The 25,559-nt window shown below is 37.5% G+C and overlaps 1 protein-coding gene across 5 annotated transcripts in view; it reads left to right on the top strand.

Moving 5' to 3' along the window:
* The window catches only part of ARHGEF9 (Cdc42 guanine nucleotide exchange factor 9), a 190,286-nt gene that overhangs the window by 110,965 nt on the left and 53,762 nt on the right, over positions 1-25,559 (top strand). For all 5 annotated transcript variants that reach the window (XM_047848227.1, XM_047848224.1, XM_047848226.1 and 2 more), the window contains one exon: positions 7,493-7,672. In XM_047848227.1, the coding sequence (XP_047704183.1) occupies positions 7,493-7,672 (180 nt within the window). The remainder of the gene's footprint in view (positions 1-7,492; positions 7,673-25,559) is intronic.

Genomic DNA, 25,559 nt, shown 5'->3' with positions numbered 1-25,559 from the left:
TTAATACCCATCACCTATCTAGCCCATCTCCTGCCCACCTCCTTCCATCAACATTCAGTTTGTTCTCTATCACTAAGAGTCTCTTGTGGTTTGTTTCCCTTTCTTCTCTTTTTCCTCTCCCTTCCCATATGTTCATCTGTTTAGTTTCTTAAATTCCACATAGAGTGAAATCCTATGGTGTTTTTTGGACTGACTTACTTCACTTAGTAGCATAATACATTCCAGCACCATCCACATTGTTGCCAATGGCAAGATTTTATTATTTTTGATGGCTGAAATATATATATATATATATATACATGTAAAGTCAGCCATGGTGTGTGTGTGTGTGTGTGTGTGTGTGTGTGTGTGTGTATATATATAGTATATATACCATATACCACATATATATATATATATACACACACACATGTATGTATATATATACACATTATATGTATATATTATATATATATATTAGTCATCCATGGTGTGTATATATATATATATATATAGCATATATACCATATACCACCATTTATATATACTATATATATATATATATATATACACACACACACACATATATACATATATATATACATACACACACACACACACACATATATATATATAATCGTACATCTTCTCTATGCATTCATTGGTCAATAGGTATTTGGGCTCTCTCAATTGTTTGGCTATTGTACTGTTGATAGTTCTATGTCTTTTTTGTTTGTTTATTTATTTATGTTAGACAGAAAACAAGCAGGGGTGGGCCAGAGAGAGGGAGAAAGAGAATCCCAAGCAGGCAGCATGCTGTCAATGCAGAGCCCAATGTGGAGCTTGGTCTCACGGACCGTGAGATCATGACCTGAGCCAAAATCTAGAGTTGATGCTTGACTGACTGAGCCACCCAGGCACCTCAGAAAATGCTATGTGTTTTGATTGGAGTATTTAGTCCACTTAAAAAATAATTTTGGTATATATGTATTTATTAATTGCCATTTTATTACTTGTTTTGTCATTGTTTCTGGATATTCTTTCTCATCCTTTCTTGTCTTTGTCACTTTTCGTCTGTCCTTTGCACTCAAAGAGTCCCCTTAATATTTCTTGCAGGGATGGTTTACTGGTCAGGAACTCCTTTAGTTTTTGTTTGTTCGGGAAGGTCTTTATCTCTCCTTCTATTCTGAATGCTAGCCTTGCTGGAAAGAGTATTCTTGGGTACAGACTTCCTCATTCAGCATGTACTGTATCATGCCACCCCCATCTGGCTTGCCAAAGTTCTTTTGACAGATATCCACCTAGCCTTATTGGTCTTCCCTTGTAAGTTCTTTTGTCTTGCTGCTTTTAAGAATTTTTCCTTATCAGTATATTTTGCAAATTTAATTACAATATGTCATGGTGTTGACCTGCTTTTGTTGATTTTGATGGGAGTTCTCAGTGCTCCTCTATCTGAATGTCTGTTTCCTTCCCTAGGTTAGGTACATTTTTAGCTATTATTTGCTCAAATAAATTTTATTCCCCCATTTCTCTGTCTTCTGGAACTCCTATAATACAGATGTTATACTGTTTGATGGTGTCACTGAGTTCCCTGTGTATTCTCCTGTAGCATAATTCTTTCTTTCTTTTGTTCAGCTTCATTATTTTCCATTATTTTGTCTTCTGTATCACTAATTAATTCCTCTGCATTTCCAGCCTGCTGTTCATCACATCAAATCTGTGTCTAATCTCAGTTATTGGATTTTTCATTTCTGACAGATTGCTTTTTAAATATTTTATCTCTGCAGTAAGTGTCTCCCTAAAGTCTTCCATTCTTTTCTTAAGCCCAGTGAGTATCCTTATGATAGTTGCTTTAAATTCTCCATCAGTCATGTTACTTGTATCTGTTTCACTTAGATCTCTGTCCATGGACTTCTCCTACTCTCTCATTTGGGATAAATTTCACTGTCATGGTATTTTATCTAAGTCTCTGTCTGATTCTCTGGGTTAGAGGAGCTAGATATGTTTACTGCTCCTGAAAATAATGATTTCAAGACATGTAGGGGCTTGGTGCTTCAGTGAGTGTCTCTGGTGTGTGCTTCATGCCCTCTGCTGTTGTCTTCTTTAAATATTTTTATTTATTTTTGAGAGAGATACAGAGCACAAGGGGGGAGGGGCAGAGAGAGACAGGGAGACACAGAATCAGAAGCAGGCTCCAGGCTCTGAGCTGTCAGCACAAAGCCCGACGTGAGGCTTGATCTCATGAACTGCGAGATCATGACCTGGGCTGAAGTCGGGTGTGTAACTGACTGAGCCACCCAGGTGCCCCTGTTGTCTTTTGACTATTCTATCTCTCAGGCCAGTCATCTGCAGAGGCTCTCCTTGCCTGCTTTGGACAGTGTTTAGTCCTTGGCTTCAATGTGGCTAGTTTTAACTAGGTGTTCTCTGGTCTGCTTGTGAAACGATACCTGATACTACTTGCATGAGTACTGAGGCACTACAGAACTTTCTGGTTGGGAGACATGGTGTGATCAGGGATTTGTTCTGGTCTTCTGGGGGAGGGGCCTGCTGCATTGGGACTGAGGCAAGTTTGACTGAAAAAGAACATCCCTCCAGAGCACGGGAGTATGGAACTTAGTGTAAGCAACTTAGGCAGCCAGTATCTGCACTGGGCTGCTTCTGGAAAGTGGCTGTTTGTTTATGCTGAGGGTCAGAGGAGGGAAATGTGTCCTTTGTTCCCAGAAAGGCAACTCCATGGAAGCTGCCTCTCAGAGAGGAACACAGAGAAGAGCCAATAATCTTCCTGTGTGCCCCAGGTATTTTCCAGATAGTTTCCATGCTGTCTGCCTCTGGGTTTTTGCCTGCTTTCTCTCCAGGAGTAGGACAGTGCCCTCCTGGCTCTATCCCAGCCATGTTTGCTGGCCTTTAAAACTCCAGGGTTTAAATGTCTTATGCCCATTTCTTAACTGGATTATTTGTTTTTTAAGTGTTGACCTTGATAATTTTTTATAGATTGTGGATATTAACTCTTTATCAGATATTTCATTTGCAAATATCTTCTCCCATTCCAAAGAATGCCTTATAGTTTTGTTGATTATTTCCTTTGCTGTGCACAAGCTTTTTATATTGAATAGACATTTTTTTTCAAAGAAGTCATCCAGATGACACATGAAAAGATGCTCAACATCAGTCTTCATCAGGGAAATACAAATCAAAACCACGATGAGATACCACCTCACAAATGTCAGAATGGCTAAAATTAACAACACAGAAAACAACAGATAGTGGCAAGGATGTGGAGAAAGGGGAACCCTCTTCTACTGTTATTGAGAATCCAAACTAGTGCAGCCACTCTGGAAAATAGTATGTAGGTTGCTCAAGAAGTTAAAAATAGCACTACGCTATGACCTAGCAATTGCACTGCTAGGTATTTACCTAACGGATACAAAAATACTTATTTGAAGGGGCACATGCACCCTGATGTTTATAGCAGCATTACCAACAATAGTCAAAGTATGAAAAGAGCCCAAGTATCCATCGACTGACAAATGTATAAAGATTAAGTGGTATGTATATGCAATCGAATATTACTCAGCCATCAAATAGAATGAGATCTTGCCTTTTGCAACAATGTGAATGGAGTGTATTATGATAAGCAAAATAAGTCAGTCAGAGAAAGACAAATGCCATATGATTATACTCATATGTGGAATTAAAGAAGCAAAATAGATGAATGCAGGGGAAGGGAAAGTGAGAGAGAGAGGGAAACAAACTATAAGAGACACATAAGAATGGAGAACAAACTCAGGGTTGTTGGTGGGATATGTGTGGGTGGATGGATAAATGGGTGATGGGCATTAGTTATGATGAGAACTGGGTGTTACATGTAAGTGATAAATCACTAAATTCTACTCCTGTAACTAATATTACACTGTATGTTAATTAACTAGAATGTAAATAAAAATTTGAAAAAGAAACAAACAGACCCAAAAACTACAACACAAAATAAAACTCCAGGCTTTGGTCTGGGCAGGGTTTTGTGCTCGTCTTCTGCCAGAGGGGCCTGCTTCACTGAGACTGAGGCAAGTTTGACCAAGAAGGGTGGTCCCACCGGAGCACAGGGGTGTGAGACTCGGTGTAATCAAGTTAGGCAGCCAGTGTCAGTTCCTTGTTGCCTCTGGCAGGTGGCACTGCATTTATGCTGAGTTGCAGAGGAGTGAAATGGTGCCAGCCAGCTCCTTTCTTCCTGGAAAAGGTGTCTCAGTGAATTCTGCCTCTCAGAGAAGCTCCAAGAAGAGGGAATAATCTCCCCACTGTGTGCCCCAGGTGCTCTTCAAATCACTGTTTCCATGCCTTCTGCCCTGAGTTGTTTGTTTGCCTCCCTTCTCTCCAGGAGAGTGCTCTCCAGGCTCTATCCTAGCCAAGCCTGCTGACCTTTAAAACTCCAGGCCTTTAGTCCCAGTGGTTGCAAGAACTCACAAAACTCAGCCCCTCTCATTCTCCAAGCCAATGTCTTTGAGGAAACATTCTCCTTGTGCATTCTCCTGTGTGCTCTACTCTCTCTCACCTTTCTCTGCAACCATGGCTCCCTCCCCTCCACAGCACCTGCAGTCTGGTTTTCCCCTAAACCATGTCTCCATATTTTCTACTTTCTTTGATGTGGCCTCTTCTTTCCCTTTAGTTGTGGAGTTTGTCAGTCTTCAGATTGATTTCTGGGCGTATTTAGGATGATTTGATAATTATCTAGTTGTGTTCATGGGATGAGAGGAGCCTATGTTCCTCCTACTCTGCCACCATCTTCCCTCTCCTTTTTAGCCAGGCTTCCAATCATATTTAATAGCTATATGATATTCCATCAAGCTAAATGCATCAAAACATGTTTATATCTAACATTCACTTTTTAAAAATTTATTTAAATTCAAGTTAGTTAACATACAGTGTAATATTGGTTTCAGGAGTAGAACCCAGTGATTCAGCACTTACATATAACATCCAGTCTCATCCCAACAAGTGCCCTACTTAATGCCCATAATCCATTTAGTCCATCCCCCCACCTTCCTCCCCTCCAGCAACCCTCAGTTTGTTCTCTTATTGACTCTCTGTAAGAGTCTCTTATGCTTTGCCTCCTTCTCTGTTTTTTATCTTTTTTCCCTTCCCTTTCCTTATGTTCATCTGTTGTGTTTCTTAAATTCCACATATATGTGAAATAATATGATATTTGTCTTTCTCTGACTTATTTCACTTAACATAATACACTCTAGTTCCATCCATGTCATTGAAAATGGAAAAAAAATCATTCCTTTTGATTGCCAATATGCAATCAATTGCATTACTAGGTATTTATCCAAAGGATACAAAAATGCTGATTCGAAGGGGCACATACACCCCAATGTTTATAGCAGTGCTATTGACAATATCCAAATTATGGAAAGAACCCAAATGTCCATCAACTGATAAATAGATAAAGAAGATGTGGTATATATACACTTTTAAGAAAAACAAGTTGACAAAACACTCTAGGGTTTCACCATCCTATGGGCAGTTACATTTCCCTTCCTATATAACTAATAGTCCCTTGCTATAACATATATGATAGAAAATTATGTCCTTGATAATGGCAATAAATTGCATATTTAGGGAATTAGGAAGCTGTACTGATGTATCTATCAGTTCTTTCTTTCCCAGAACCCACTTTTTTCCCTTTTCATTTCTGTTATATTCCATACTGACGCTGAGATCTAGCATCCCTGATGCACTTTGGGGATGTGATAGTTATTTGTTATCTTCCTGAGACCTTTCAAACAGGATCAATGAACAAAACTATTAAGTATTTTCTGAACTTTCTTCTCGGGGGTTGAATGAGCTGTCCAGCATGGCTTCTTATGTCTCCCAATGTGGTTACTCACCAATACCTACTACTTATCCAGAAATGACATGCTGAAGTGACATTGTTACCATTTTTTTTCCAGCTGTGCTCAGAAGCCTACCTTAGGGAGAAAACTGGGAGGAAATCACTGCCCCTTTGCCTAATGTTGGAATGGAACTGCTTTCCCTTCTCCACTATAGCTAAGACACTTCCAAAGGTGATAGGGTGAGAGAGAGGAGGTGAGATGGGGGAGAGAAAGGAGGGAGACAAAAACAAGCAAATTCTGGGAGTTACATATTAGGCAGGGAGTTTATTTCTCTATCTCTTAGTCAAGGAATGATTTCTAGAGAGGCAGAATTTTGGGAGCTATTTCAATAAAGGGATTAGCACTAAAAGGGTATTCTGGAAATAGAAGGCATCTTCTTCCTGGCCAGGAATTGGATATGAATGAATGCAGGACAACTTGAGCATGTCAATCAAAGAGAGCAACAGCCATTAGTTAAATAAATGTCAACACAGGCACAGACTATTAACCTACAAATTGTTGAATGCCAGTATTTAATGGCTAAATTGGAAGGTGAGAAGTGATCACAGAAGTGAGATTTTGTTAGAGGTTGTAAAAGGCATTGAAGCCAGGGATGAGGATCTTCATGGAATATGCCTAGATGAATGGTTTTATTGGAAGCTGTGTTAAGGGGAGACAAAGTGGAGCTGTAGACAGTTGTTAGTGACTACAACATTCCTCATTAGGAGCTCAACACTTAAGATGTTACAAAAATCACGTTTAGCATTTAGATGAAAGCAAATCACCATAATTTAGTCTCACCAAGAACATTTAATGCTAATGATTTCTGATGAGGGTAGTGGCCATCAAAATTTTACATCAGTTGGTTCAGAATGGAAGATGGTAGCTGCTTGTTTTTCCTTTTTTTTCCTTTCATTTTACCCTGACTTACAATGTGCCCTGAGTCTGGTTGTGTTACATTAGTGCTCTCTTATCAGAATCTTTTTCATTGATTCTACCCTATCATCAATGACTAGCTATATTAATTCATCTATTTATTCATGAATGTGTGTTGAATGCTAATTCTGTTAAAAACACCATGCCTGGGCATTTGTGGACTTGTTGGCCAAGTTCATCCCGATGATCTTTCCTGGTCAGCTATCTTAGATGGCTAAGAAATTCTCTTCAAGGAATGGTTTGGTTTTGTTAATTCTTATTCCCTGTTGGGAAGTTTCCTGACTTGGCCTCTGTTTCCAAATTGTCAATGTTATTAATGCATTTTGGATTGGTCCTATAAAAATAAGACTTTTGAGATGTGAATGGATCTAGCTAAATCTATAACTACTAAAATAGTAAAAAATGTTTGTGCTTAATCAGGTTCTGAGAAAGGCCTTATGACTTTTGGGGTTAGAATGGTGGGAAAAGCTCTATACTCTGGATTCTGCACTCTGAAGAACTTTCCTTGCGATCCAACTTCCCTAATTACTCACTGGTACAGTAGCTTCATTCTCTCAACCTCTGTTTATTTCCTCATATGAAAAATGGAAATGATTATTCCTTGTCTATTTCATAGAACAGTAATGAATCTTCTCAGTGCATAATAAATGGTAAAGCCCTCGAGGAGTCAGGAACATCCTCATACTGGGCTTTTCCTTTGTGTGCAGGGCTACCTGAAGCAATGCCGGAAGAGAAGAGACATGTTCAGCGATGAGCAACTGAAGGTGATCTTTGGGAATATTGAAGACATCTACAGGTTTCAGATGGGCTTCGTGAGAGACCTGGAGAAACAGTACAACAATGATGACCCCCACCTGAGTGAGATAGGACCCTGCTTCCTGGAGCACGTAAGCAATCTTCCCCCATGGGGATGGTTTTGAGAGAGGTTAGGAAGAAATGAAAGGAGTGTCTGAATTTTCTGGTCCTGCTCAGCTTCTTTGTCCTATGGTGAGGGATAGATACTTTTAACCCTGATGTAACCCCATTGCCAGGTTATGAGGACTTAGGAAGGGCACTGTGATTTGGCCTAGGACTCTTTCTTTACCATGCATTTCTCTCCTTCAAGACAGCTACAAGTAGGATTTTCTTCATCTTATTTTTTATGTACCTGTTGGGTTCAGTTTCTGTGGGACCCACTATTTTGAAAGAAACTCCGAACATATTCACTGCATGGAAAATCCAGGAATCTGAGAAATATAGTCAGCATTAAAGTAGGCCCCTTCAAGGCATTCAGAGAGGTAAGGTACTCTAAAGTAGAGGAAGTGAGAAGTGTAGGAAAAGGGGCCATGTGACTTAGAGGAAGGAGAACTAGGAAATAGGAAAGCAAGGATTTGATTCCTGTGTCTGTAATGACAGTCTATGTAACTTTGGATAAGGCCCTTAACTTCTTTGGGCTTCTTCATCTGGAATATAAGAAGACTTCGTTGTATACTTCTATGGTTTTGTAACATCTTTTGGGTCTCATTTACAGGTGACTTAGTTGTTTTGACAATTCTTCTCTTTTTTTTATAAAGTATTGGTTTCTAAAGAGGTAATAACATGATTAAAAATTCAAATGACACGTAAAAGTGTGCAGTTAGAAGTAAATCATTTTGTAAATGCTCCTGCTTTGCTTATGGCAATGTTCATTGGGGGATTATCCTTGAGACCACTCTTATGGTCAGTGATTTTCTAGAAGGAATCAGCATATACTCATACTCATGATTGTGATTTATATAGATAAAAGATCCAAAGAAAAATACTCATATACTCATACTCATACTCATGATTGTGATTTATATGGATAAAAGATCCAAAGAAAAATCAACAAAAGGAAAAAGCACATGGGGCAAAGTCTGGAGGGATCTAGGTACAAGCTTCCAAGAGACCTCTCCCAGTGGAATCACAGAGGATACACTCAATTCCCCTTGCAATGAGTTGTCACAATACATATGAATGTTTTCTACCAGAGAAACTCATTAGGGACTCAGTACCCAAGATTTTTATAGGGGACTTGTCATGTAGGCATGTTCTGTCTAGAATGTACCAAAGTTCCAGACTCCCAAAAGAGAAGCAGGTGTTCAGTATAAACCACATTGTTTATACAAACAGTTTGGGCACAGTGAGCTACTCTTGCCAGGGAATGGTGAGAACCCTCTTAAGATCCAAGTTCCAAGATACCAGTCAAGAGCCAAGCATCCAAGCAGGCCTTTCTAAGAATAGTAATCTCAGGTCTGATAAATTAACTTTTTCTGCACAGTATTTTAAATGGCCTAGCCTTGGGGCGCCTGGGTGGCGCAGTCAGTTAAGCGTCCGACTTCAGCTAGGTCACGATCTCGCGGTCCGTGAGTTCGAGCCCCGCCTCAGGCTCTGGGCTGATGGCTCAGAGCCTGGAGCCTGTTTCTGATTCTGTGTCTCCCTCTCTTTCTGCCCCTCCCCCGTTCATGCTCTGTCTTTCTCTGTCCCAAAAATAAATAAACGTTGAAAAAAATTTTTAAATGGCCTAGCCATTTCAGGAAATACCTGGGCAGTATATATCAAAGTTAAACATGTGTATGACGTAGTATTTCCATTCCTGAATATATATCCCAGGGAAATTCTTATAGAGGTTGGAGCATTTGCAAGGCTGTGGATTGAATGGCAGTATTGTACGTGGTGGAGTGCAAATGGAAACAAATTAAATATTTACTATCAGGGGATTAATAAGAAATATATAGAGGATGCTTACTGTGGGGTATTGTGTTGCAAGAAGCAACAGACTAGATGTATTTACATTATAGCAACAAACAACAGACTTGATGTATGTATCTTATAGCAATGTGTATAGACATCATAAGCATAGTGTTGCTTGTGAAAGTAGAATATAGAATAGTGGTTCTCATTTGGAGCCTTCTCTGTGCATTATAGTGTGTTTAACAGGATTCCTGTTCTTTACCCACTGAATGCCAGTAGCACCCTACCACCACCGAGTTGTGATGGCCAAAAATGTCTCCAGATGTTGTCAAATGTCCCGTGGGGAACAAAAAGTACCACTGATCTGTGGAAGTGATTACATGCTTTTACCCTTAAATCTATTAAAGTGGTTAATTTGGATTGACTAATTTTTGTATGTTAAATGAACATTGTATTGCTGGGATAAACTCTACCTACACGTGGTATATTATCATTCTTTTACATGTTAGTTTGCCTTTTTAAAAAAAAATTGGATTTACCTTTTTATTATTCAGTTCTGCAGTGTCATTTTAAAAAAGTTTATTTTGAGAGAGACAGAGACAGTGCGAGTGGGGGAAGGGCAGAGAGAGAGGGAGACCTAGAATCCTAAGCAGGCTCTGCACAGTTAGTGCAGAGCCCAACACAGGGCTCGAACTCATGAAATCATGAGATTGTGACCTGAGTCAAAACCAAGAGTCAGATGCTTAACCGACTGAGCCACCTAGGCACCCCTTCAAAGTCTTTTTTTTTTTATCAGCTTTGTTTAGGTGTAATTTATATACACTAAGATTCACCCATTTTTAGCATATAATTTGGTGAATTTTAATAAATGTATATGGCTGTGTAACTACCATCATAATCAAGATATAAAACATTTCTGTAACTTCATCAAGTTCTCTTATTCTCCCTTTGTAGCCAATCTCTGCTCCCATACCTGGCCCTTGGTAAACACTGATCTGCTTTCTGTTACAATAATTTTACTATTTCTACAGTGTCATGTAAATGGAATAATACAGTAATAATATTTGTGCTTAGCTTCTTTTACTTAACAAAATGACTTTGATATCATCCATGTTGTTGCATGTGTCAGTAGTTGGTTTTTATTATTTAGTAATATTCCATTGTATGAATACATCACCCATTCACCAGTGCATTCCAGGATATCTGGGTTGTTTAGTAGATTGTTTCCATCTGTGGGATCACTCTTTTTCATGATAGGTGTGTTTTTCTTTTTCTTTTCTTTTCATTCTTTTTTAAAAAGCCATTCTAATAGGTGTGTAGTGGTATTTCATTGTGATTTTAATTTGTACTTTCCTAATGACTAATGATGTTAAACATTTTCACATGTGATTATTTGCCATCTGTATATAATCTTTGGTGAAATATCTGTCCATGTCTTTTGCCCACTTCTAAATAGGTTGTTTGTTTTCTTATTGTTCAGTTTTGAGAGATTTTTAATTTATTATTTATAAGTTGTTAGATATGTGATTTGCAAAGATTGTCTCCCATTTTGTGGTGTATCCTTTCATTTTTTTGAGTGTCTTTGAAAAGCATAAACTTCTAATTTTGCTGAAATTCAGTTTATCACTTTTTTCTTTAATGGTTCATGTGGTTTGGGTCTTATTTTAGAACACATTGCTTAACCCAGGGTCACAAAGATTTTCTCCTGTTTTCTTAAAGAAGTTGTGTAGTTTTGTTTATTATATCTAGGTATATGATCTTTTTTGAGGTAATTTTTATATATGGTGCAAAATAATGGTTGAGGTTAATTTGTTTCCATATAGAGATCTAGTTGTTTCAGCACCACTTGAAACAACTTAATTTCTCTATTGAATTACTTGGACACATTGGTCAAAAGTCAATCACATACATGTGGGTCTACTTTTAGGTACATTATTGTGTTCCAGTAATCTATGCGAGTATTCATATACAAATACCATGCTATTATTTATTGTTGTTGCTGTTTTTAATTAAGATATAATTAACATATAACATACTAGTTTCATATGTACAGCATAATTATTTGCTATTTGTATGTATTGCAAAATGATCACCAAAAAATGATCACAATAAATTTAGCTAATGTCTATCACCATACATAGGTTAAAAAAAGTTCTCACACTGTCTTGATTAAGGTAGCTTCATAGCAAGTCTTAAAAGCAGGTAGTGTTAGTACTCCATATTCATTCTTCTTCAAAACAACTTTGGCTATTTTAGGTGATTTGTATTTCTATATAAATGTATATCATCACAAGGAATAATTTTTTCTCTTCTCTTTATTGTAAGTATATGAGATGATGGATATTAACTTATTTGTAATTATTTCACAACATATATAAATCAAAACATCATGCTATTCCCCTTAAACTTATTCAAGTACATATTTAAATAAACTTATGAACTTAAAGTTATAAAATACATACATCCATATTTTCTCCATAAAACAGGGGGAAAATCAGCTTGCTAAGTTCTACCAACCAACAAAAACCTTGTCAGCATTTTCATTAGGATTAAATTAAATCTGTAGATCAGTTTTGGGAAAATTTGTAGGCTTTCACTCCATGAACAAATATCAATCTAAGTCTTCTATAATTTCTTCTAGCATTGTTTCTGTTTTTTATTGTATAAATCTTGACCTTATTTTTAGAAATCAATTTCTAGGGTTTTTTTTTGCTGCTACTGTAAAGAGTATTTTTATTTCAGTGTCCTGTAGTTTGTTGCTATGAGATATAAATACAATTGATTTTTGTATAGTGACATTGAATCCTGACACATTAGTGGATTTAATAATTGGTTATAGTATTTTTTGTAGATTTCTTAGGATTTATAAACATACAGTCACATCCTGTCATTTCCTTTTTTTCTTCCAAGATTTTATTTAAATTCAAGTTAGTTAACATATAGTATAGTATTGGTTTCAGGAGTAGAATTTAGTGATCATCATTTATATATAACACCCACTGCTCATCACGAGTGCCCTCCTTAATGCCTATCACCATTTATCCAGTCTCCCCACCCACCTCCGCTCCAGCAACCCTCAATTTGTACTTTATAGTTAAGGATCTCTTATGGTTTGCCTCCTTCTCTGCTTTTATCTTTTTTAAAATGTTTACTTATTTATTTTGAGAGAGAGAGCAAGTGAGAAGGGGAGGAACAGAGAGGGAAAGAGAATCCCAAGCAGGCCCTGTACTTCTAGCACAGAGCCCCATGCGGGGCTCAATCTCAAAAACTATGAGATCATGACCTGAGCCAAAATCAAGAGTCATATTCTTAACTGACTGAGCTACCCAGGTGCCCCTCTCTGCTTTTATCTTATTTTATTTTCCTTCCCCTCACTTACATGCATCTGTTTGCTTTCTTAAATTTCACATATAAGTGAAATCATATGATAGTTGTCTTTCACTGACTTATTTTGCTTAGCATAATATACTCTAGTGCACCTAGCATAATACACCTCATTGCAAATGACAAGATTTCATTATTTTTAAAAAATTTTTCTTTAATGTTTATTTATTTTTGAGAGAGAGAGAGAGAGAGAGAGAGATACAGACAGAGTGCGAGCAGAGGAGGGGCAGAAAGAGAGGGAGATACAGAATCTGAAGCAGGCTCCAGTCTCTGAGCTGTCAGCACAGAGCCCAACATAGGGCTTGAACTCAGAGCCATGAGTTCATGATCTGAGCCAAAGTTGGACACTTAACTGAGCCACCCAGGCTCAAGATTTTCTTTTTGATAGCTGAATAATATCCCATTGTGTGTGTGTGTGTGTGTGTGTGTGTGTGTATGCACACACGTGTATACACACCATGTCTTCTTTATCCATTCATCATGTCCTTTCTGAACAAAGGTAGTTTATTTCTTCATTTTATTTTTTTTGTTTTTTTTTTGAGTATAGTTGACACACAATGCTATTTTAGTTTTATTTCCTCATTTTCTTTTTTCTTTATTTTTTTTATCATTTATTTATTATTGAGAGACAGAGCATGAGTATGGGAGGGGCAGAGTGAGGGGGAGACACAGAATCCGAAGCAGGCTCCAAACTCTGAGCTGTCAGCAGAGACCAACGCAGGGCTCAAACTCACAAACCATGAGATCATGACCTAAGCCAAAGTCAGGCGCTTAACCAACTGAGCCACCTATGCACCCCATATTTCCTCATTTTCAATCTACTTGCCTTCTCTTTTCTTTTATTATTGCACAGGTGAAATGGTAAAACAAGACATCTTTTGTTCTGTACTTGATCTTAGGCACAAGTATTCAGTAACTCAACATTGATAATGATATTAGCTTTAGGTTTTCATGGTTGACCTTATGATATTGGGGATATTTCTTTCTATTCCTAATTTTCTGGTAGCTTTTATCATATATGTGTTTTTCTAAATGATTATTATATATCTACCTAAGTGAACATATGATTTTTCATTTATTCCTTTAATGTAGTGTATTGGGTTGGGATCAACCCCTCTTAATCATGGTATATCATACTTTCAATATACTGATTTGCTTGTTTTTGTTTTTTTTTTAAACTACATTGCTTGCCCTGAACAGGTGAGAGACAAACAAATATTGGATCATTAAAACAGAGAACTCAGTGACTCCATGAAATGAACTGATATTTGTATTATAGAGCTCTCAGAAGAAGAGAGTGAAAGGGGGAAGAAAATATTTTTGAAGAAATAATAGCTGAAAAATTCCTGAATCTAGGGAAGGAAAGAGAGATCCAGATTCAGGAGGCACTGAGATTCTTTCAACAAATTTAACCTAAGGAGATCCACACCAAGACACATAGTAATTAAAACAGTAAAAAGTAGTTATAAAGAAAGGATTTTAAATGCTGCAAGAGAAAAGAAGACAGCTACATGCAAAGGAAAACTCATAAGGCTGTCAGAAGAGTTTTTCAGAAATCCTCCAGACCAGATGGACATGGTCAAAATATTGAAAATGCTGAAAGAAAACAATTATCAGTCAAGAATATTTTATCCAGCAAGGCTATCATTCATAACTGAAGGAGGGATAAAGTTTCTCAGACAAACAAAAGTTAAAAGAACTCATGTTCATTAAACCAGCCCTACAAGAAATATTAAGGAGGATTTTGTGAGTGGAAACCACAAACCAAAACTAAGAGTATAAAAAACAGGAAGCACAAAAGAAAAAAAAAGTATATATATCTGTAGAAATCAACTAAGAGAAGCACAAAATAAAAGGTAATAAAATATAATACAAAATATCTGAAATGGTAAGGGGAGAGTAGTAAATAATGAGTCCAAAATTAAGCAACCCTCTGTTTAATATAGATTTCTATATGCAGATGTTATATATAAGCTAAATGGCAACTACAAATCAAAAATTGGTAATAGATATGCAAATAATAGAGTAAGGAATCCAAGTATATCACTAAAGAAAACTAGAAAATTATGAAAGAGAGAAAGAGAAGAAAGGATGAGAGAGAAGCTACAAAAACAACCATAAAACAAGTAGCAAAATGGCAATAAATGCATATCTATGAATAATTACTTTGAATGTAAAAAGACTAAATGCTCCAATCTAAAGATGGGGTCACAGAAGTGATAAAAAAAAAAGATGGATCTATATGCTGCCTACAAGATACTCATTTCAGACCTGAAGATCTGCAGATTGAAAGTGAGGGTATGAAGAAACATTTATCAGGCAAATGGATTTAAAAAAAAAAACCCAGAGTAGCAATACCTATATTGGACAAAATAGATTTCAAAAAAATCTATAAAAGAGACAAAGAAAGATAATATATAATCCTAATGGGGACAACCTACCAAGAAGATATAAGAATTGCAAATACATATGCACCCAACATGGAGCACTCAAATACATAATGAACTTAATAATGAACATAAAGGAACTAATTCATACTAATGCAATAATAGTAGGGTACTTTAATATCCCATTTAAATATTCTGAAACTCTTCATTCAACCAGAAAATCAATAAGAAAAGAGTGGCTTTGAATGACACGCAGGACCAGATTAATTTAACAGATATATTTAGAACATTCCATCCTAAAAGCAGCAGAATACACATATTTATCAAGTACACAGAGGACATTGTCCAAATAGATCACATACTAGGTTACAAATCAGGCCTTAGGAAATACAAAAAGATTGAGATTATATCATACATGTTTTCTGACCAAAAAGATATGAAACTTGAACTCAACCAAAAGAAAAAAATTGGAGAGACCACAAATACATGAAGGTTAAAGAACACCATACTAAAGAATGAATGGGTCAGTAAGGAAATTTAAGAAGAAATACAAAAATACATGGAAACAAATGAAAATGAAAACACTATGGCCCAAAACCTTGGGATGCAGGAAAAGTGGCCATCAGAGGGGAGTGTATAGCAATGCAGGCCTACTTCAAGAAGCAAGAAAAATTTCAAATACACAACCTAGCCTTATACCTAAAGCATCTAGAAAAATAACAAAGCCTAAAGCAAGCAGAAAGGAAATAATACAGATTAAGGCATAAAATAATGACATACAAACAAACAAACAAAAAACCAGAACAGATCAATGAAACCAGGTGCTGGTTCTTTGAAAAAAATAATAAAAGTTATAAACCCATCACCAGACTTATCAAAAAGAAAAGAGAAAGGATCCAAATAGATAAAATTATAAATAAGAGAAGAGATCACAACCAACACCACAGAAATATAGACAATTATAATTTTATGAAAAATTATATACTAACAAATGGGCAACCTGTAAGAAATAGATAAATTCCTAGAAATGTAAACTGCCAAAACTGAAACAAGAAGAAATAGAAAACTTGACCAGATAACCAGCAAAGAAAAGGAATCAGTAATAAAAATTTTTCCAAAAAGCAAAAGTACAGGGCCAGATGGCTTCACAGGAGAATTCTACCCTACCATGTTGGATCCCCCTCCACTACCAAAGTTGTAAAGAAGAGTTAGTACCTATTCTGAAACTGTTCAAAAGAGTAGAAATGGAAGGAAAACTTAAAAACTCATTCTGCAAGGCCAGCATTACCTTGATTCCCAAAGCAAAACCCCACTAATAAAGAGAACTACAGGCCAATATCCCTGATGAACATGGATGCAAAAATTTTCAACGAGATACTAACAAATTGAATCCAACAGTACATTTAAAGAATCATTCACCATAATCAACTGGGATTTATTCCTGGCTTGCAAGTGTGGTTCAATATTTGAAAACCAATCAATATGAATGAAAGATGAGATAAGAGCCACATGACCCTCTCAATAGATGCAGATAAAACATTTGACAAAGTACAACATCCATCCTTGATAAAAACCCTCAACTAAGTAGGGATAGAGGGAAGATACCTCAACATCATAAAGGCCATATGCAAAAGACCCACAGCTAATATGATCCTCATTGTGGAAAAACTGAGAACTTTTCCTCTACAATTGGGAACAAGACTGCAATGTCCACTTTGACCACTGTTATTTATAGTACTGGACATTCTAGCCTCAGTAATCAGATAACAAAAGCAAATGAAAGGCATCCAAATGGCAAGACAGAAACCAAATTTTCACTGTTTTCAGACAACACGATACTCTATGTAGAAAATCCAAAGGACTCCACAAAAATTTTGTGAGAACTGATATATGAATTTAGCAAAGTCACAGGATACAAAATCAATGTACATAAATCTGTTGCATTTCTATACACAAATAACAAAGCAGCAGAAAGAGAAATCAAGGAATCAACCCCATTTACAATTTCACCCAAACCTTAAGATACCTAGGAATAAACCTAACCAAAGAGGTCAGAGATATTTACTCCAAAAACTGTGAAACACTGATGGAAAAAAGTGGTGGTGAGACAAAGAAATGGAAAACCATTCCATGCTCATGAATGAACAAATATTGTAAAAATGTCTATAGTACACAAAGCAATCTATAATTTTTATGGAATCCCTACCAAAGTGCCAACAGCATTCTTCACGGAGCTAGAACAAATGATCCAAAATTTTGCATGGAACCACAAAAGACCCCGAACAGCAATGCAATTCTGAAAAAACAAAAGCAAAGCCATAGGCATCACAATTTTGAACTTCAAGGTACGTTACAAAGCTGTAGTCATCAAAACAGTATCGTACTGGCAAAAAAAAAAAAACAAACAAAAACAAAAAAAACAAAAAAAAAAAAAACAAAAAAAACCAGACACATAGATCAATGGAGAATAGAAAAGCCAGAAGTGGACCCACAGCTGTATGGTCAATTAATCCTCAACAAAGCAGGGAAAAATATCCAATGGAGAAAAGTTTCTTCAGCAAATGGTGTTTGGACAACTGGACAGCAGTTTGAAAAAGAATGAAACTGGGCCCCCTTCTTACACCATACACAAATATAAATTCAAAATGGATGAAAGACCTAAATGTGAGACAGGAAAACATCAAAATCCTAGAGGACAACACAAGCAGCAACCTCTTTCACTGTGGCTGCAGCAACTTCTTACTAGATATGTCTCTGGAGGAAAGACAAACAAAAGCAAAAAGAAAGTATTGAGAACTCATCAATATAAAAATCTTCTGCACAGCAAAGTCAACAAAACTAAAAGGCAACTGAAAGAATAGGAGAAGATACTTGCAAATGACATATCAGATGACATTTTGATACTAATATATATTTTAGTATCCAAAATCTATAAAGAACTTATCAAATTCAACACTAAAGACAAATATCATATGATTTCACTCATATGAGGAATTTAAGAAACACAACAGGTGAGCATAGGGAAAGGAAAGGACAAATAAGATAAATATAGAGAGGGAGGCAAACAATGCATTAAGAGACTCCTAAATACAGAGAAAAACCTGAGGGTTCCTGGAGGGGTGTTGCATGGGGGGTAGAGTTGGGCTAAATTGGTGATGGGCATTAAAGAGGGCACTCATTGGGATGAGCACTGGGTGTTATATACAAGTGATGAATCACTAAATTTCACCCCTGAAATATAAATATATAAATATATATATATATATATATATATATATATACACACAAATATATAAATAAATATAAATATATATACATATATATTTATATATATAACAATGCATAAAAGCACAGGAGGAGTATAACAAATATTATTGGTTGCTTGCTTAAACAAAAGCTTCATAAAAGCTAAAGTGAGTAGACAGAGGTACTTAGATATTGGCAATCAAATGTTGGGGGCTAATAAATTGAGACTGTTAGAAATGTCAAAGAAAAAATCCTAGAGGAGAACATAGGCAATAAGTAACCTCTTTGACATGAGCCATAACTTCATACTAGATATGTCTCCTGAGGCAAGGGAAACAATAGCAAGGGAAATTGCTGTTACATAATCAAGATTAACATCTGCACAGGAAAGGAAATAATCGACAAAACTAAAAGGCAAGCTAAACAAAACTAAAAGGAATGGGAGAAGATATTTGCATATGACATATCTGATAAAGGGTTAGTATCCAAAATATAAAAGATTTATTAAACTCAACACCTGAAAAACAAATTATCCAGTTAAAAAATGAGCAGAAGACATGAACAGACATTTTTCCAAAGAAGTCATACATATGGTGAATAGACACATGAAAAAATGTTCAACATCACTTATTATCAGGGAAATCCAAATCAAAGGTACAATGAGATATCACCTCACACATATCAGAATGACTATAATAATCACAGGAAATAACAGATGTTGGCAAGGATGCAGAGAAAGAACCCTCTTACACTGTTGGTAGGAATGCAGATGGTGCAGTTTTCCAGGGAAACAGTATGGAGATTCCTCAAAATGTTAAAAATAAATTACCTCATCCAGAAATTGTACTACAAGGTATTTATGCAAAGGATAAAATATTACTAATTCAAAGGGATACATGCAACCCAAAGTTTATAGCTGCATTAGCAACAATAGCCAAATAATAGAAACAGTTCAAATGGCCATAAACTGATGAATGGATAAATAAAAATGATACACACACATGCACACACACACACACATGCACACACAATGGAGTATTACACAGCCATATAGAAGGATGAAACCGACTAGACTGAAGGAAGATGGCAGTGTAGGAGGACGCTGGGCTCACCACATCCTGCTGACCACTTAGATTCCACCCACATCTGCCTAAATAACCCAGAAAACCGCCAGAAGGCTAGCAGAATGGACTCTCTGGAGCCAATCGTAAACGCAAGGCCCAAGACTAGGGTAGGAAGGGCGGAGAGGTGGTGCACGCTACACGGACTGGCGGAAGGAGCCAGGGTGGTGGAGGGGCAGCCAGCCCACCCCGCAAGGCAGAGCTCCCGAGTCTGGCTCGCAAAAGCTGAGGGGCCCGACTTCGTGAGTTCTGACAGCCAGCAGGACTTAACACCTGGAATAAGTCAACAGCTCTGCTCTGAGAACAGGAGGGCTAGAGGACAACGGAAGGGAGAATTGTTGACCCCTGGAGGACAGAGCTCAGCTTGGCTGGGAACAAAGGCACTCACCAGCGCCATCTGCCTCACCCATTTCCCAGCCAAATTCCCAAAGGGAACCAGATCCCGTCATGGAACTTTCTTGCACCACACAAACACCCAACACTGTGCTTCTGTGGATCCATGCCTCACAGGTTTGCCTCACTCCCAGTGCCATAGGGCCCCTCCAGAAGCAGACTACTGAAGGCAAAGCAAGCTGAGTCTGCCCCTCCCGCCCCTGTGCACCTTGTGGATCCACCGCAGCTAATATGCCAGATCCCATTGAAGCAGCACCACAAGCCTGGCAGTGTGCAGGTAGCCCAGACAGGGGCCACACCACTCCACAGTGAGTCCTGCCCCTGGGAGAGGAGGAGATAAGGTACACACCAGTCTGACTGTGGCCCCAGCAGTAGGCTGGGGGTAGACATCAGGTCTGACTGTGGCCCCACCCACCAACGCAAGATACTCCAGACAGCACAAGGGAGGAGCCCTACAGTTCCACGCAACTCCAGGGACTATCCAAAATGACAAAATGGAAGAATTCTCCTCAAAAGAAACTCCAGGAAGTAGCGACAGCTAACGAAGTGATCAAAAACGATTTAAGCAATGTAACAGAAAAGGAACTTAAAATAATAGTCATAAAATTAATCGCTGGGCTTGAAAAAAGTATAGTGAACACCAGAGAATCTATTACTACAGAGATCAAGGAACTCAGAAACAGTCAGGAGGACCTAAAAAATGCTATAAATGGGCTGCAAAATAAAATGGAGGCGACCACAGCTCGGATTGAAGAGGCAGAGGAGAGAATAGGTGAATTACAAGATAAAATTATGGAAAAAGAGGAAGCTGAGAAAAAGATAAAAAAATCCAGGAGTATGACGGAAGAATTAGAGAACTAAGTGATATAAGTAAATGCAATAATGTACGCATAATTGGGATTCCAGAGGAGGAAGAGAGAGGGAAAGGTGCTAAATGTATACTGAAGAAATCATAGCTGAGAAATTCCCTGATCTGGGGAAGGAAAAAGGCATTGAAATCCAAAAGACACAGAGAACTCCCTTCAGACATAAGGTGAGTTGATCTGCACAACATACCATAGTGAAACTGGCAAAAGACAAGGATAAAGAGAAAATTTGAAAGCAGCTAGGGATAAACATTCTCTCTATATAAAGGGAGACCGATAAGGCTCGTGACGGATCTATCTACTGAAACTTGGCAGGCCAGAAAATCTGGCAGGAAATCTTCAATGTGATGAACAGAAAAACATATGCAGCCAAGAATCCTTTATCCAGCAAGTCTGTCATTTAGAATAGAAGGGGAGATAAAGGTCTTCCCAAAGAAACAAAAACTGAAGGAATTCATCACCACTAAATTAGGCCTACAAGAGATCCTAAGGGGAATCCTGTGAGACAAAGTAACAGAGACATCGCTACAAGCATGAAACCTACAGACATCACAATGACTCTAAACCCATATCTTTCTACAATAACACTGAATGTAAATGGACTAAATGCTCCAATCAAAACATATAGGGTATCAGAATGGATTAAAAAAAACACAAGACCCATCTATTTGCGGTCTACAAGAGACTCATTTTAGACCTGAGGACACCTTCAAATTGAAAGTGAGGGGATGGAGAACTATCATGCTACTGGAAGTCAAAAGAAAGCTGGAGTGGCCATACTTGTATCAGACAAACTAGACTTTAAATTAAAGGCTGTAACAAGAGATGAAGAAGGGCATTATATAATAATTACAGGGTCTATCCATCAGGAAGAGCTAACAATTATAAATGTCTATGTGCCAAATATGGGAGCCCCCAAATATATAAAAAAATTAATCACAAACATAAGCACGTTATTAATAAGAATGTGGTAATTGCAGGGCACTTTAACACCCCACTTAAAGAAATGGATAGATCATCTAGACACATGGTCAATAAAGAAACAAGGGCACTGAATGATACATTGGATCACAAGGACTTGACAGATCTATTTAGAACTCTGCATCCCAAAGCAACAGAATATACTTTCTGCTCGAGTACACATGGAACATTCTCCAAGATAGATCACATACTGGGTCACAAAACAGCCCTTCATAAGTATTCAAGACGTGAGATTATACCATGCATACTTTCAGTCCACAATGCTATGAAGCTTGAAATCAACCACAGGAAAGAGTCTGGAAAACCTCCAAAAGCATGGAGATTAAAGAAATCTCTACTAAAGAATGAATGGGTCAACCAAGCAATTAGAGAAGAAATTAAGAAATATATGGAAACAAACAAAAATGAAAAGAAAACAATCCAAATGCTTTGGGATGCAGCGAAGTCAGTCCTGAGAGGAATATACATTGCAATCCAGGCCTATCTCAAGAAACAAGAAAAATCCCAAATATAAAATCTAACAGCACACCTAATGGAAATAGAAGCAGAAGAGCAAAGACACGCCAAACCCGTAGAAGAAGAGAAATAATAAATATCAGAGCAGAAATAAACAATATAGAATCTAAAAAACTGTAGAGCAGATCAATGAAACCAAGAGTTGGTTTTTTGAAAAAATAAAATTGATAAACCTCTAGCCAGGCTTCTCAAAAAGAAAAGGGACATGACCCAAATAGATAAAATCATGAATGAAAATGGAATTATTACAACCATTCCCTCAGAAATACAAGCAATTATCAGGGAATACTATGAAAAACTATATGCCAACAAACTGGACAACCTGGAAGAAATGGACAAATTCCTAAGCACCCATGCTCTTCCAAAACTCAAACAGGAGGAAATAGAAAGCTTGAACAGACCCATAACCAGCAAACAAATTGAACCAGTTATCAATAATCTCCCAACAAATAAGAGTCCAGGACCAGATGGCTTCCCAAGGGAGTTCTACCAGACATGTAAAGCAGAGATAATACCAATCCTTATCAAGCTATTCCAAAATATAGAAAGGGAAGGAAAACTTCCAGACTCATTCTATGAAGCCAGTATTACTTTGATTCCTAAACCAGACAGAGACCCAGTAGAAAAAGAGAACTACAGGCCAATATCCCTGATGAATATGGATGCAAAAATTCTCAATAAGATATCTTCTCAATAAGAAATCGAATTCAACAGCATATAAAAAGAATTATTCACCATTATCAAGCGGGATTCATTCCTGGGCTGCAGGCCTGGATCAACATTTGTAAATCAATCAATATGATACATCACATTGATAAAAGAAAAGATAAGAACCATATGATCCTGTCAATCGATGCATAAAAAGAATTTGACAAAATTCAGCATCCTTTCTTAATAAAAACCCTCAAGAAAGTCAGGATTTAAGGAACATACTTAAACATCATAAAAGCTACTTATGAAAAGCCCACAGCTAACATCATCCTCAATGGGGAAAAACTGAGAGCTTTCCCCTGACATCAGGAAAACGACAGGGATGTCCACTCTCACCGCTGTTGTTTAACATAGTGTTTGAAGTGCTAGCATGAGCAATCAGACAACAAAAGGAAATCAAAGGCATCAAAATTGGCAAAGATGAAGTCAAGCTTTCACTTTTTGCACATGACATGAGATTATACATGGAAAACCCGATAGACTCCACCAAAAGTCTTCTAGAACTGATACATGAATTCACCAAAGTTGCAGTATATAAAATAAATGTACAGAAATCAGTTGCATTCTTCTACACTAATAATGAAGCAGCAGAAAGACAAATAAAGAAACTGATCCCATTCACAATTGCACCAAGAAGCATAAAATACCTAGGAATCAATCTAACCAAAGATGTACAAGATCTGTATGCTGAAAACTATAGAAAGCTTATGAAGGAAATTGAAGAAGATATAAAGAAATGGAAAAAACATTCCATGCTCATGGGTTGGAAGAATAAATATTGTCAAAATGTCAATACTACCCAAAGCTATCTACACATTCAATGCAATCCCAATCAAAATTGCACCAGAATTCTTTTCAAAGCTAGAGCAAGCAATCCTAAAATTTGTGTGGATCCACAAAAGGCCCCGCATGCCAAAGTAATTTTGAAGAAGACCAAAGCAGGAGGCATCACAATCCCAGAGTTTAGCCTCTACTACAAAGCTGTCATCATCAAGACAGCATGGTATTGGCACAAAAACAGACACATAGACCAATGGAATAGAATAGAAACCCCAGAAATAGACCCACAAAAGTATGGCCAACTAATCGTTGACAAAGCAGGAAAGAATATCCAGTGGAAAAAAGACAGTCTCTTTCACAAATGGTGCTGGGACAACTGGACAGCAATATGCAGAAGGATTAAACTCGACCACTTTCTGACACCATTCACAAAATGAAACTCAAAATGGATAAAGAACCTGAATGTGAGACAGGAAACCATCAAAACCCTAGAGGGGAAAGCAGGAAAAAAACCTCTCTGACCTCAGCCACAGCAATTTCTTAGTTGACACATCCCGAAAGGCAAGGGAATTGAAAGCAAAAATGAACTATCGGGACCTCATGAAGAGAAAAAGCTTCTGCACAGCAAAGGAAACAATCAACAAAACTGAAAGGCAACCAACGGAATGGGAAAAGATATTTGCAAATGATATATCGGACAAAGGGCTAGTATCCAAAATCTATAAAGAGCTCATCAAACTTCACACCCGAAAAGCAAATAATCCAGAGAAGAAATGGGCAGAAAACATGAATAGACACTTCTCTAAAGAAGACATCCGGATGGCCAACAGGCACATGAAAAGATGCTCAATGTCGCTCCTCATCAGGGAAATACAAATCAAAACCACACTCTGATATCACCTCACACCAGTCAGAGTGGCTAAAATGAACAAATCAGGAGAGTATAGATGCTGGAGAGGATGTGGAGAAACGGGAACCCTCTTGCACTGTTGGTGGGAATGCAAAGTGGTGCATCCACTCTGGAAAACAGTGTGGAGGTTCCTCAAAAAAGTAAAAATAGACCTACCCTATGACCCAGCAATAGCACTGCTAGGAATTTATCCAAGGGATACAGGAGTACGGATGCATAGGTGCACTTGTACCCCAATGTTTATAGCAGCACTCTCAATATAGCCAAATTATGGAAAGAGCCTAATTGTCCATCAACTGACAAATGGATAATGAAATCGTGGTTTATATACACAATGGAATACTACATGGTAATGAGAAAGAATGAAATATGGCCCTTTGTAGCAACGTAGATGGAACTGGAGAGTGTTCTGCTAAGTGAAATAAGTCATACAGAGAAAGACAGGTATCATATATTTTAACTCTCATGTGGATCCTGAGAAACTTAACAGAAGTCCATGGGGGAAGGGAAGAAATAAAAAGAGGTTATAGGGGGAGAGAGCCAAAATATAAGAGACTCTTAAAAACTGAGGACAAACTGAGGGTAGATGGGGGGTGGAAAGAGGGGAGGGTGGGTGATGGGTATTTAGGAGGGCACCTTTTGGGATGAGCACTGGGGGTTGCATGGAAACCAATTTGACAATTAATTTCACTTAAAAAAAGAATGAAACCATGAGAGGAGTAAAGATGATGGAGACATAGGGGGACCCTAAGCTTTTCTGGTCCCTCAAAGACAGCGGTTATTGAGGT

This window comes from Prionailurus viverrinus, unplaced genomic scaffold (assembly GCF_022837055.1).
Source record: "Prionailurus viverrinus isolate Anna unplaced genomic scaffold, UM_Priviv_1.0 scaffold_57, whole genome shotgun sequence".
NCBI lineage: Eukaryota > Metazoa > Chordata > Mammalia > Carnivora > Felidae > Prionailurus > Prionailurus viverrinus.
Note: the sequence above shows the minus strand (reverse complement) of the source record. Positions and strands in the feature narration are given on the sequence as shown.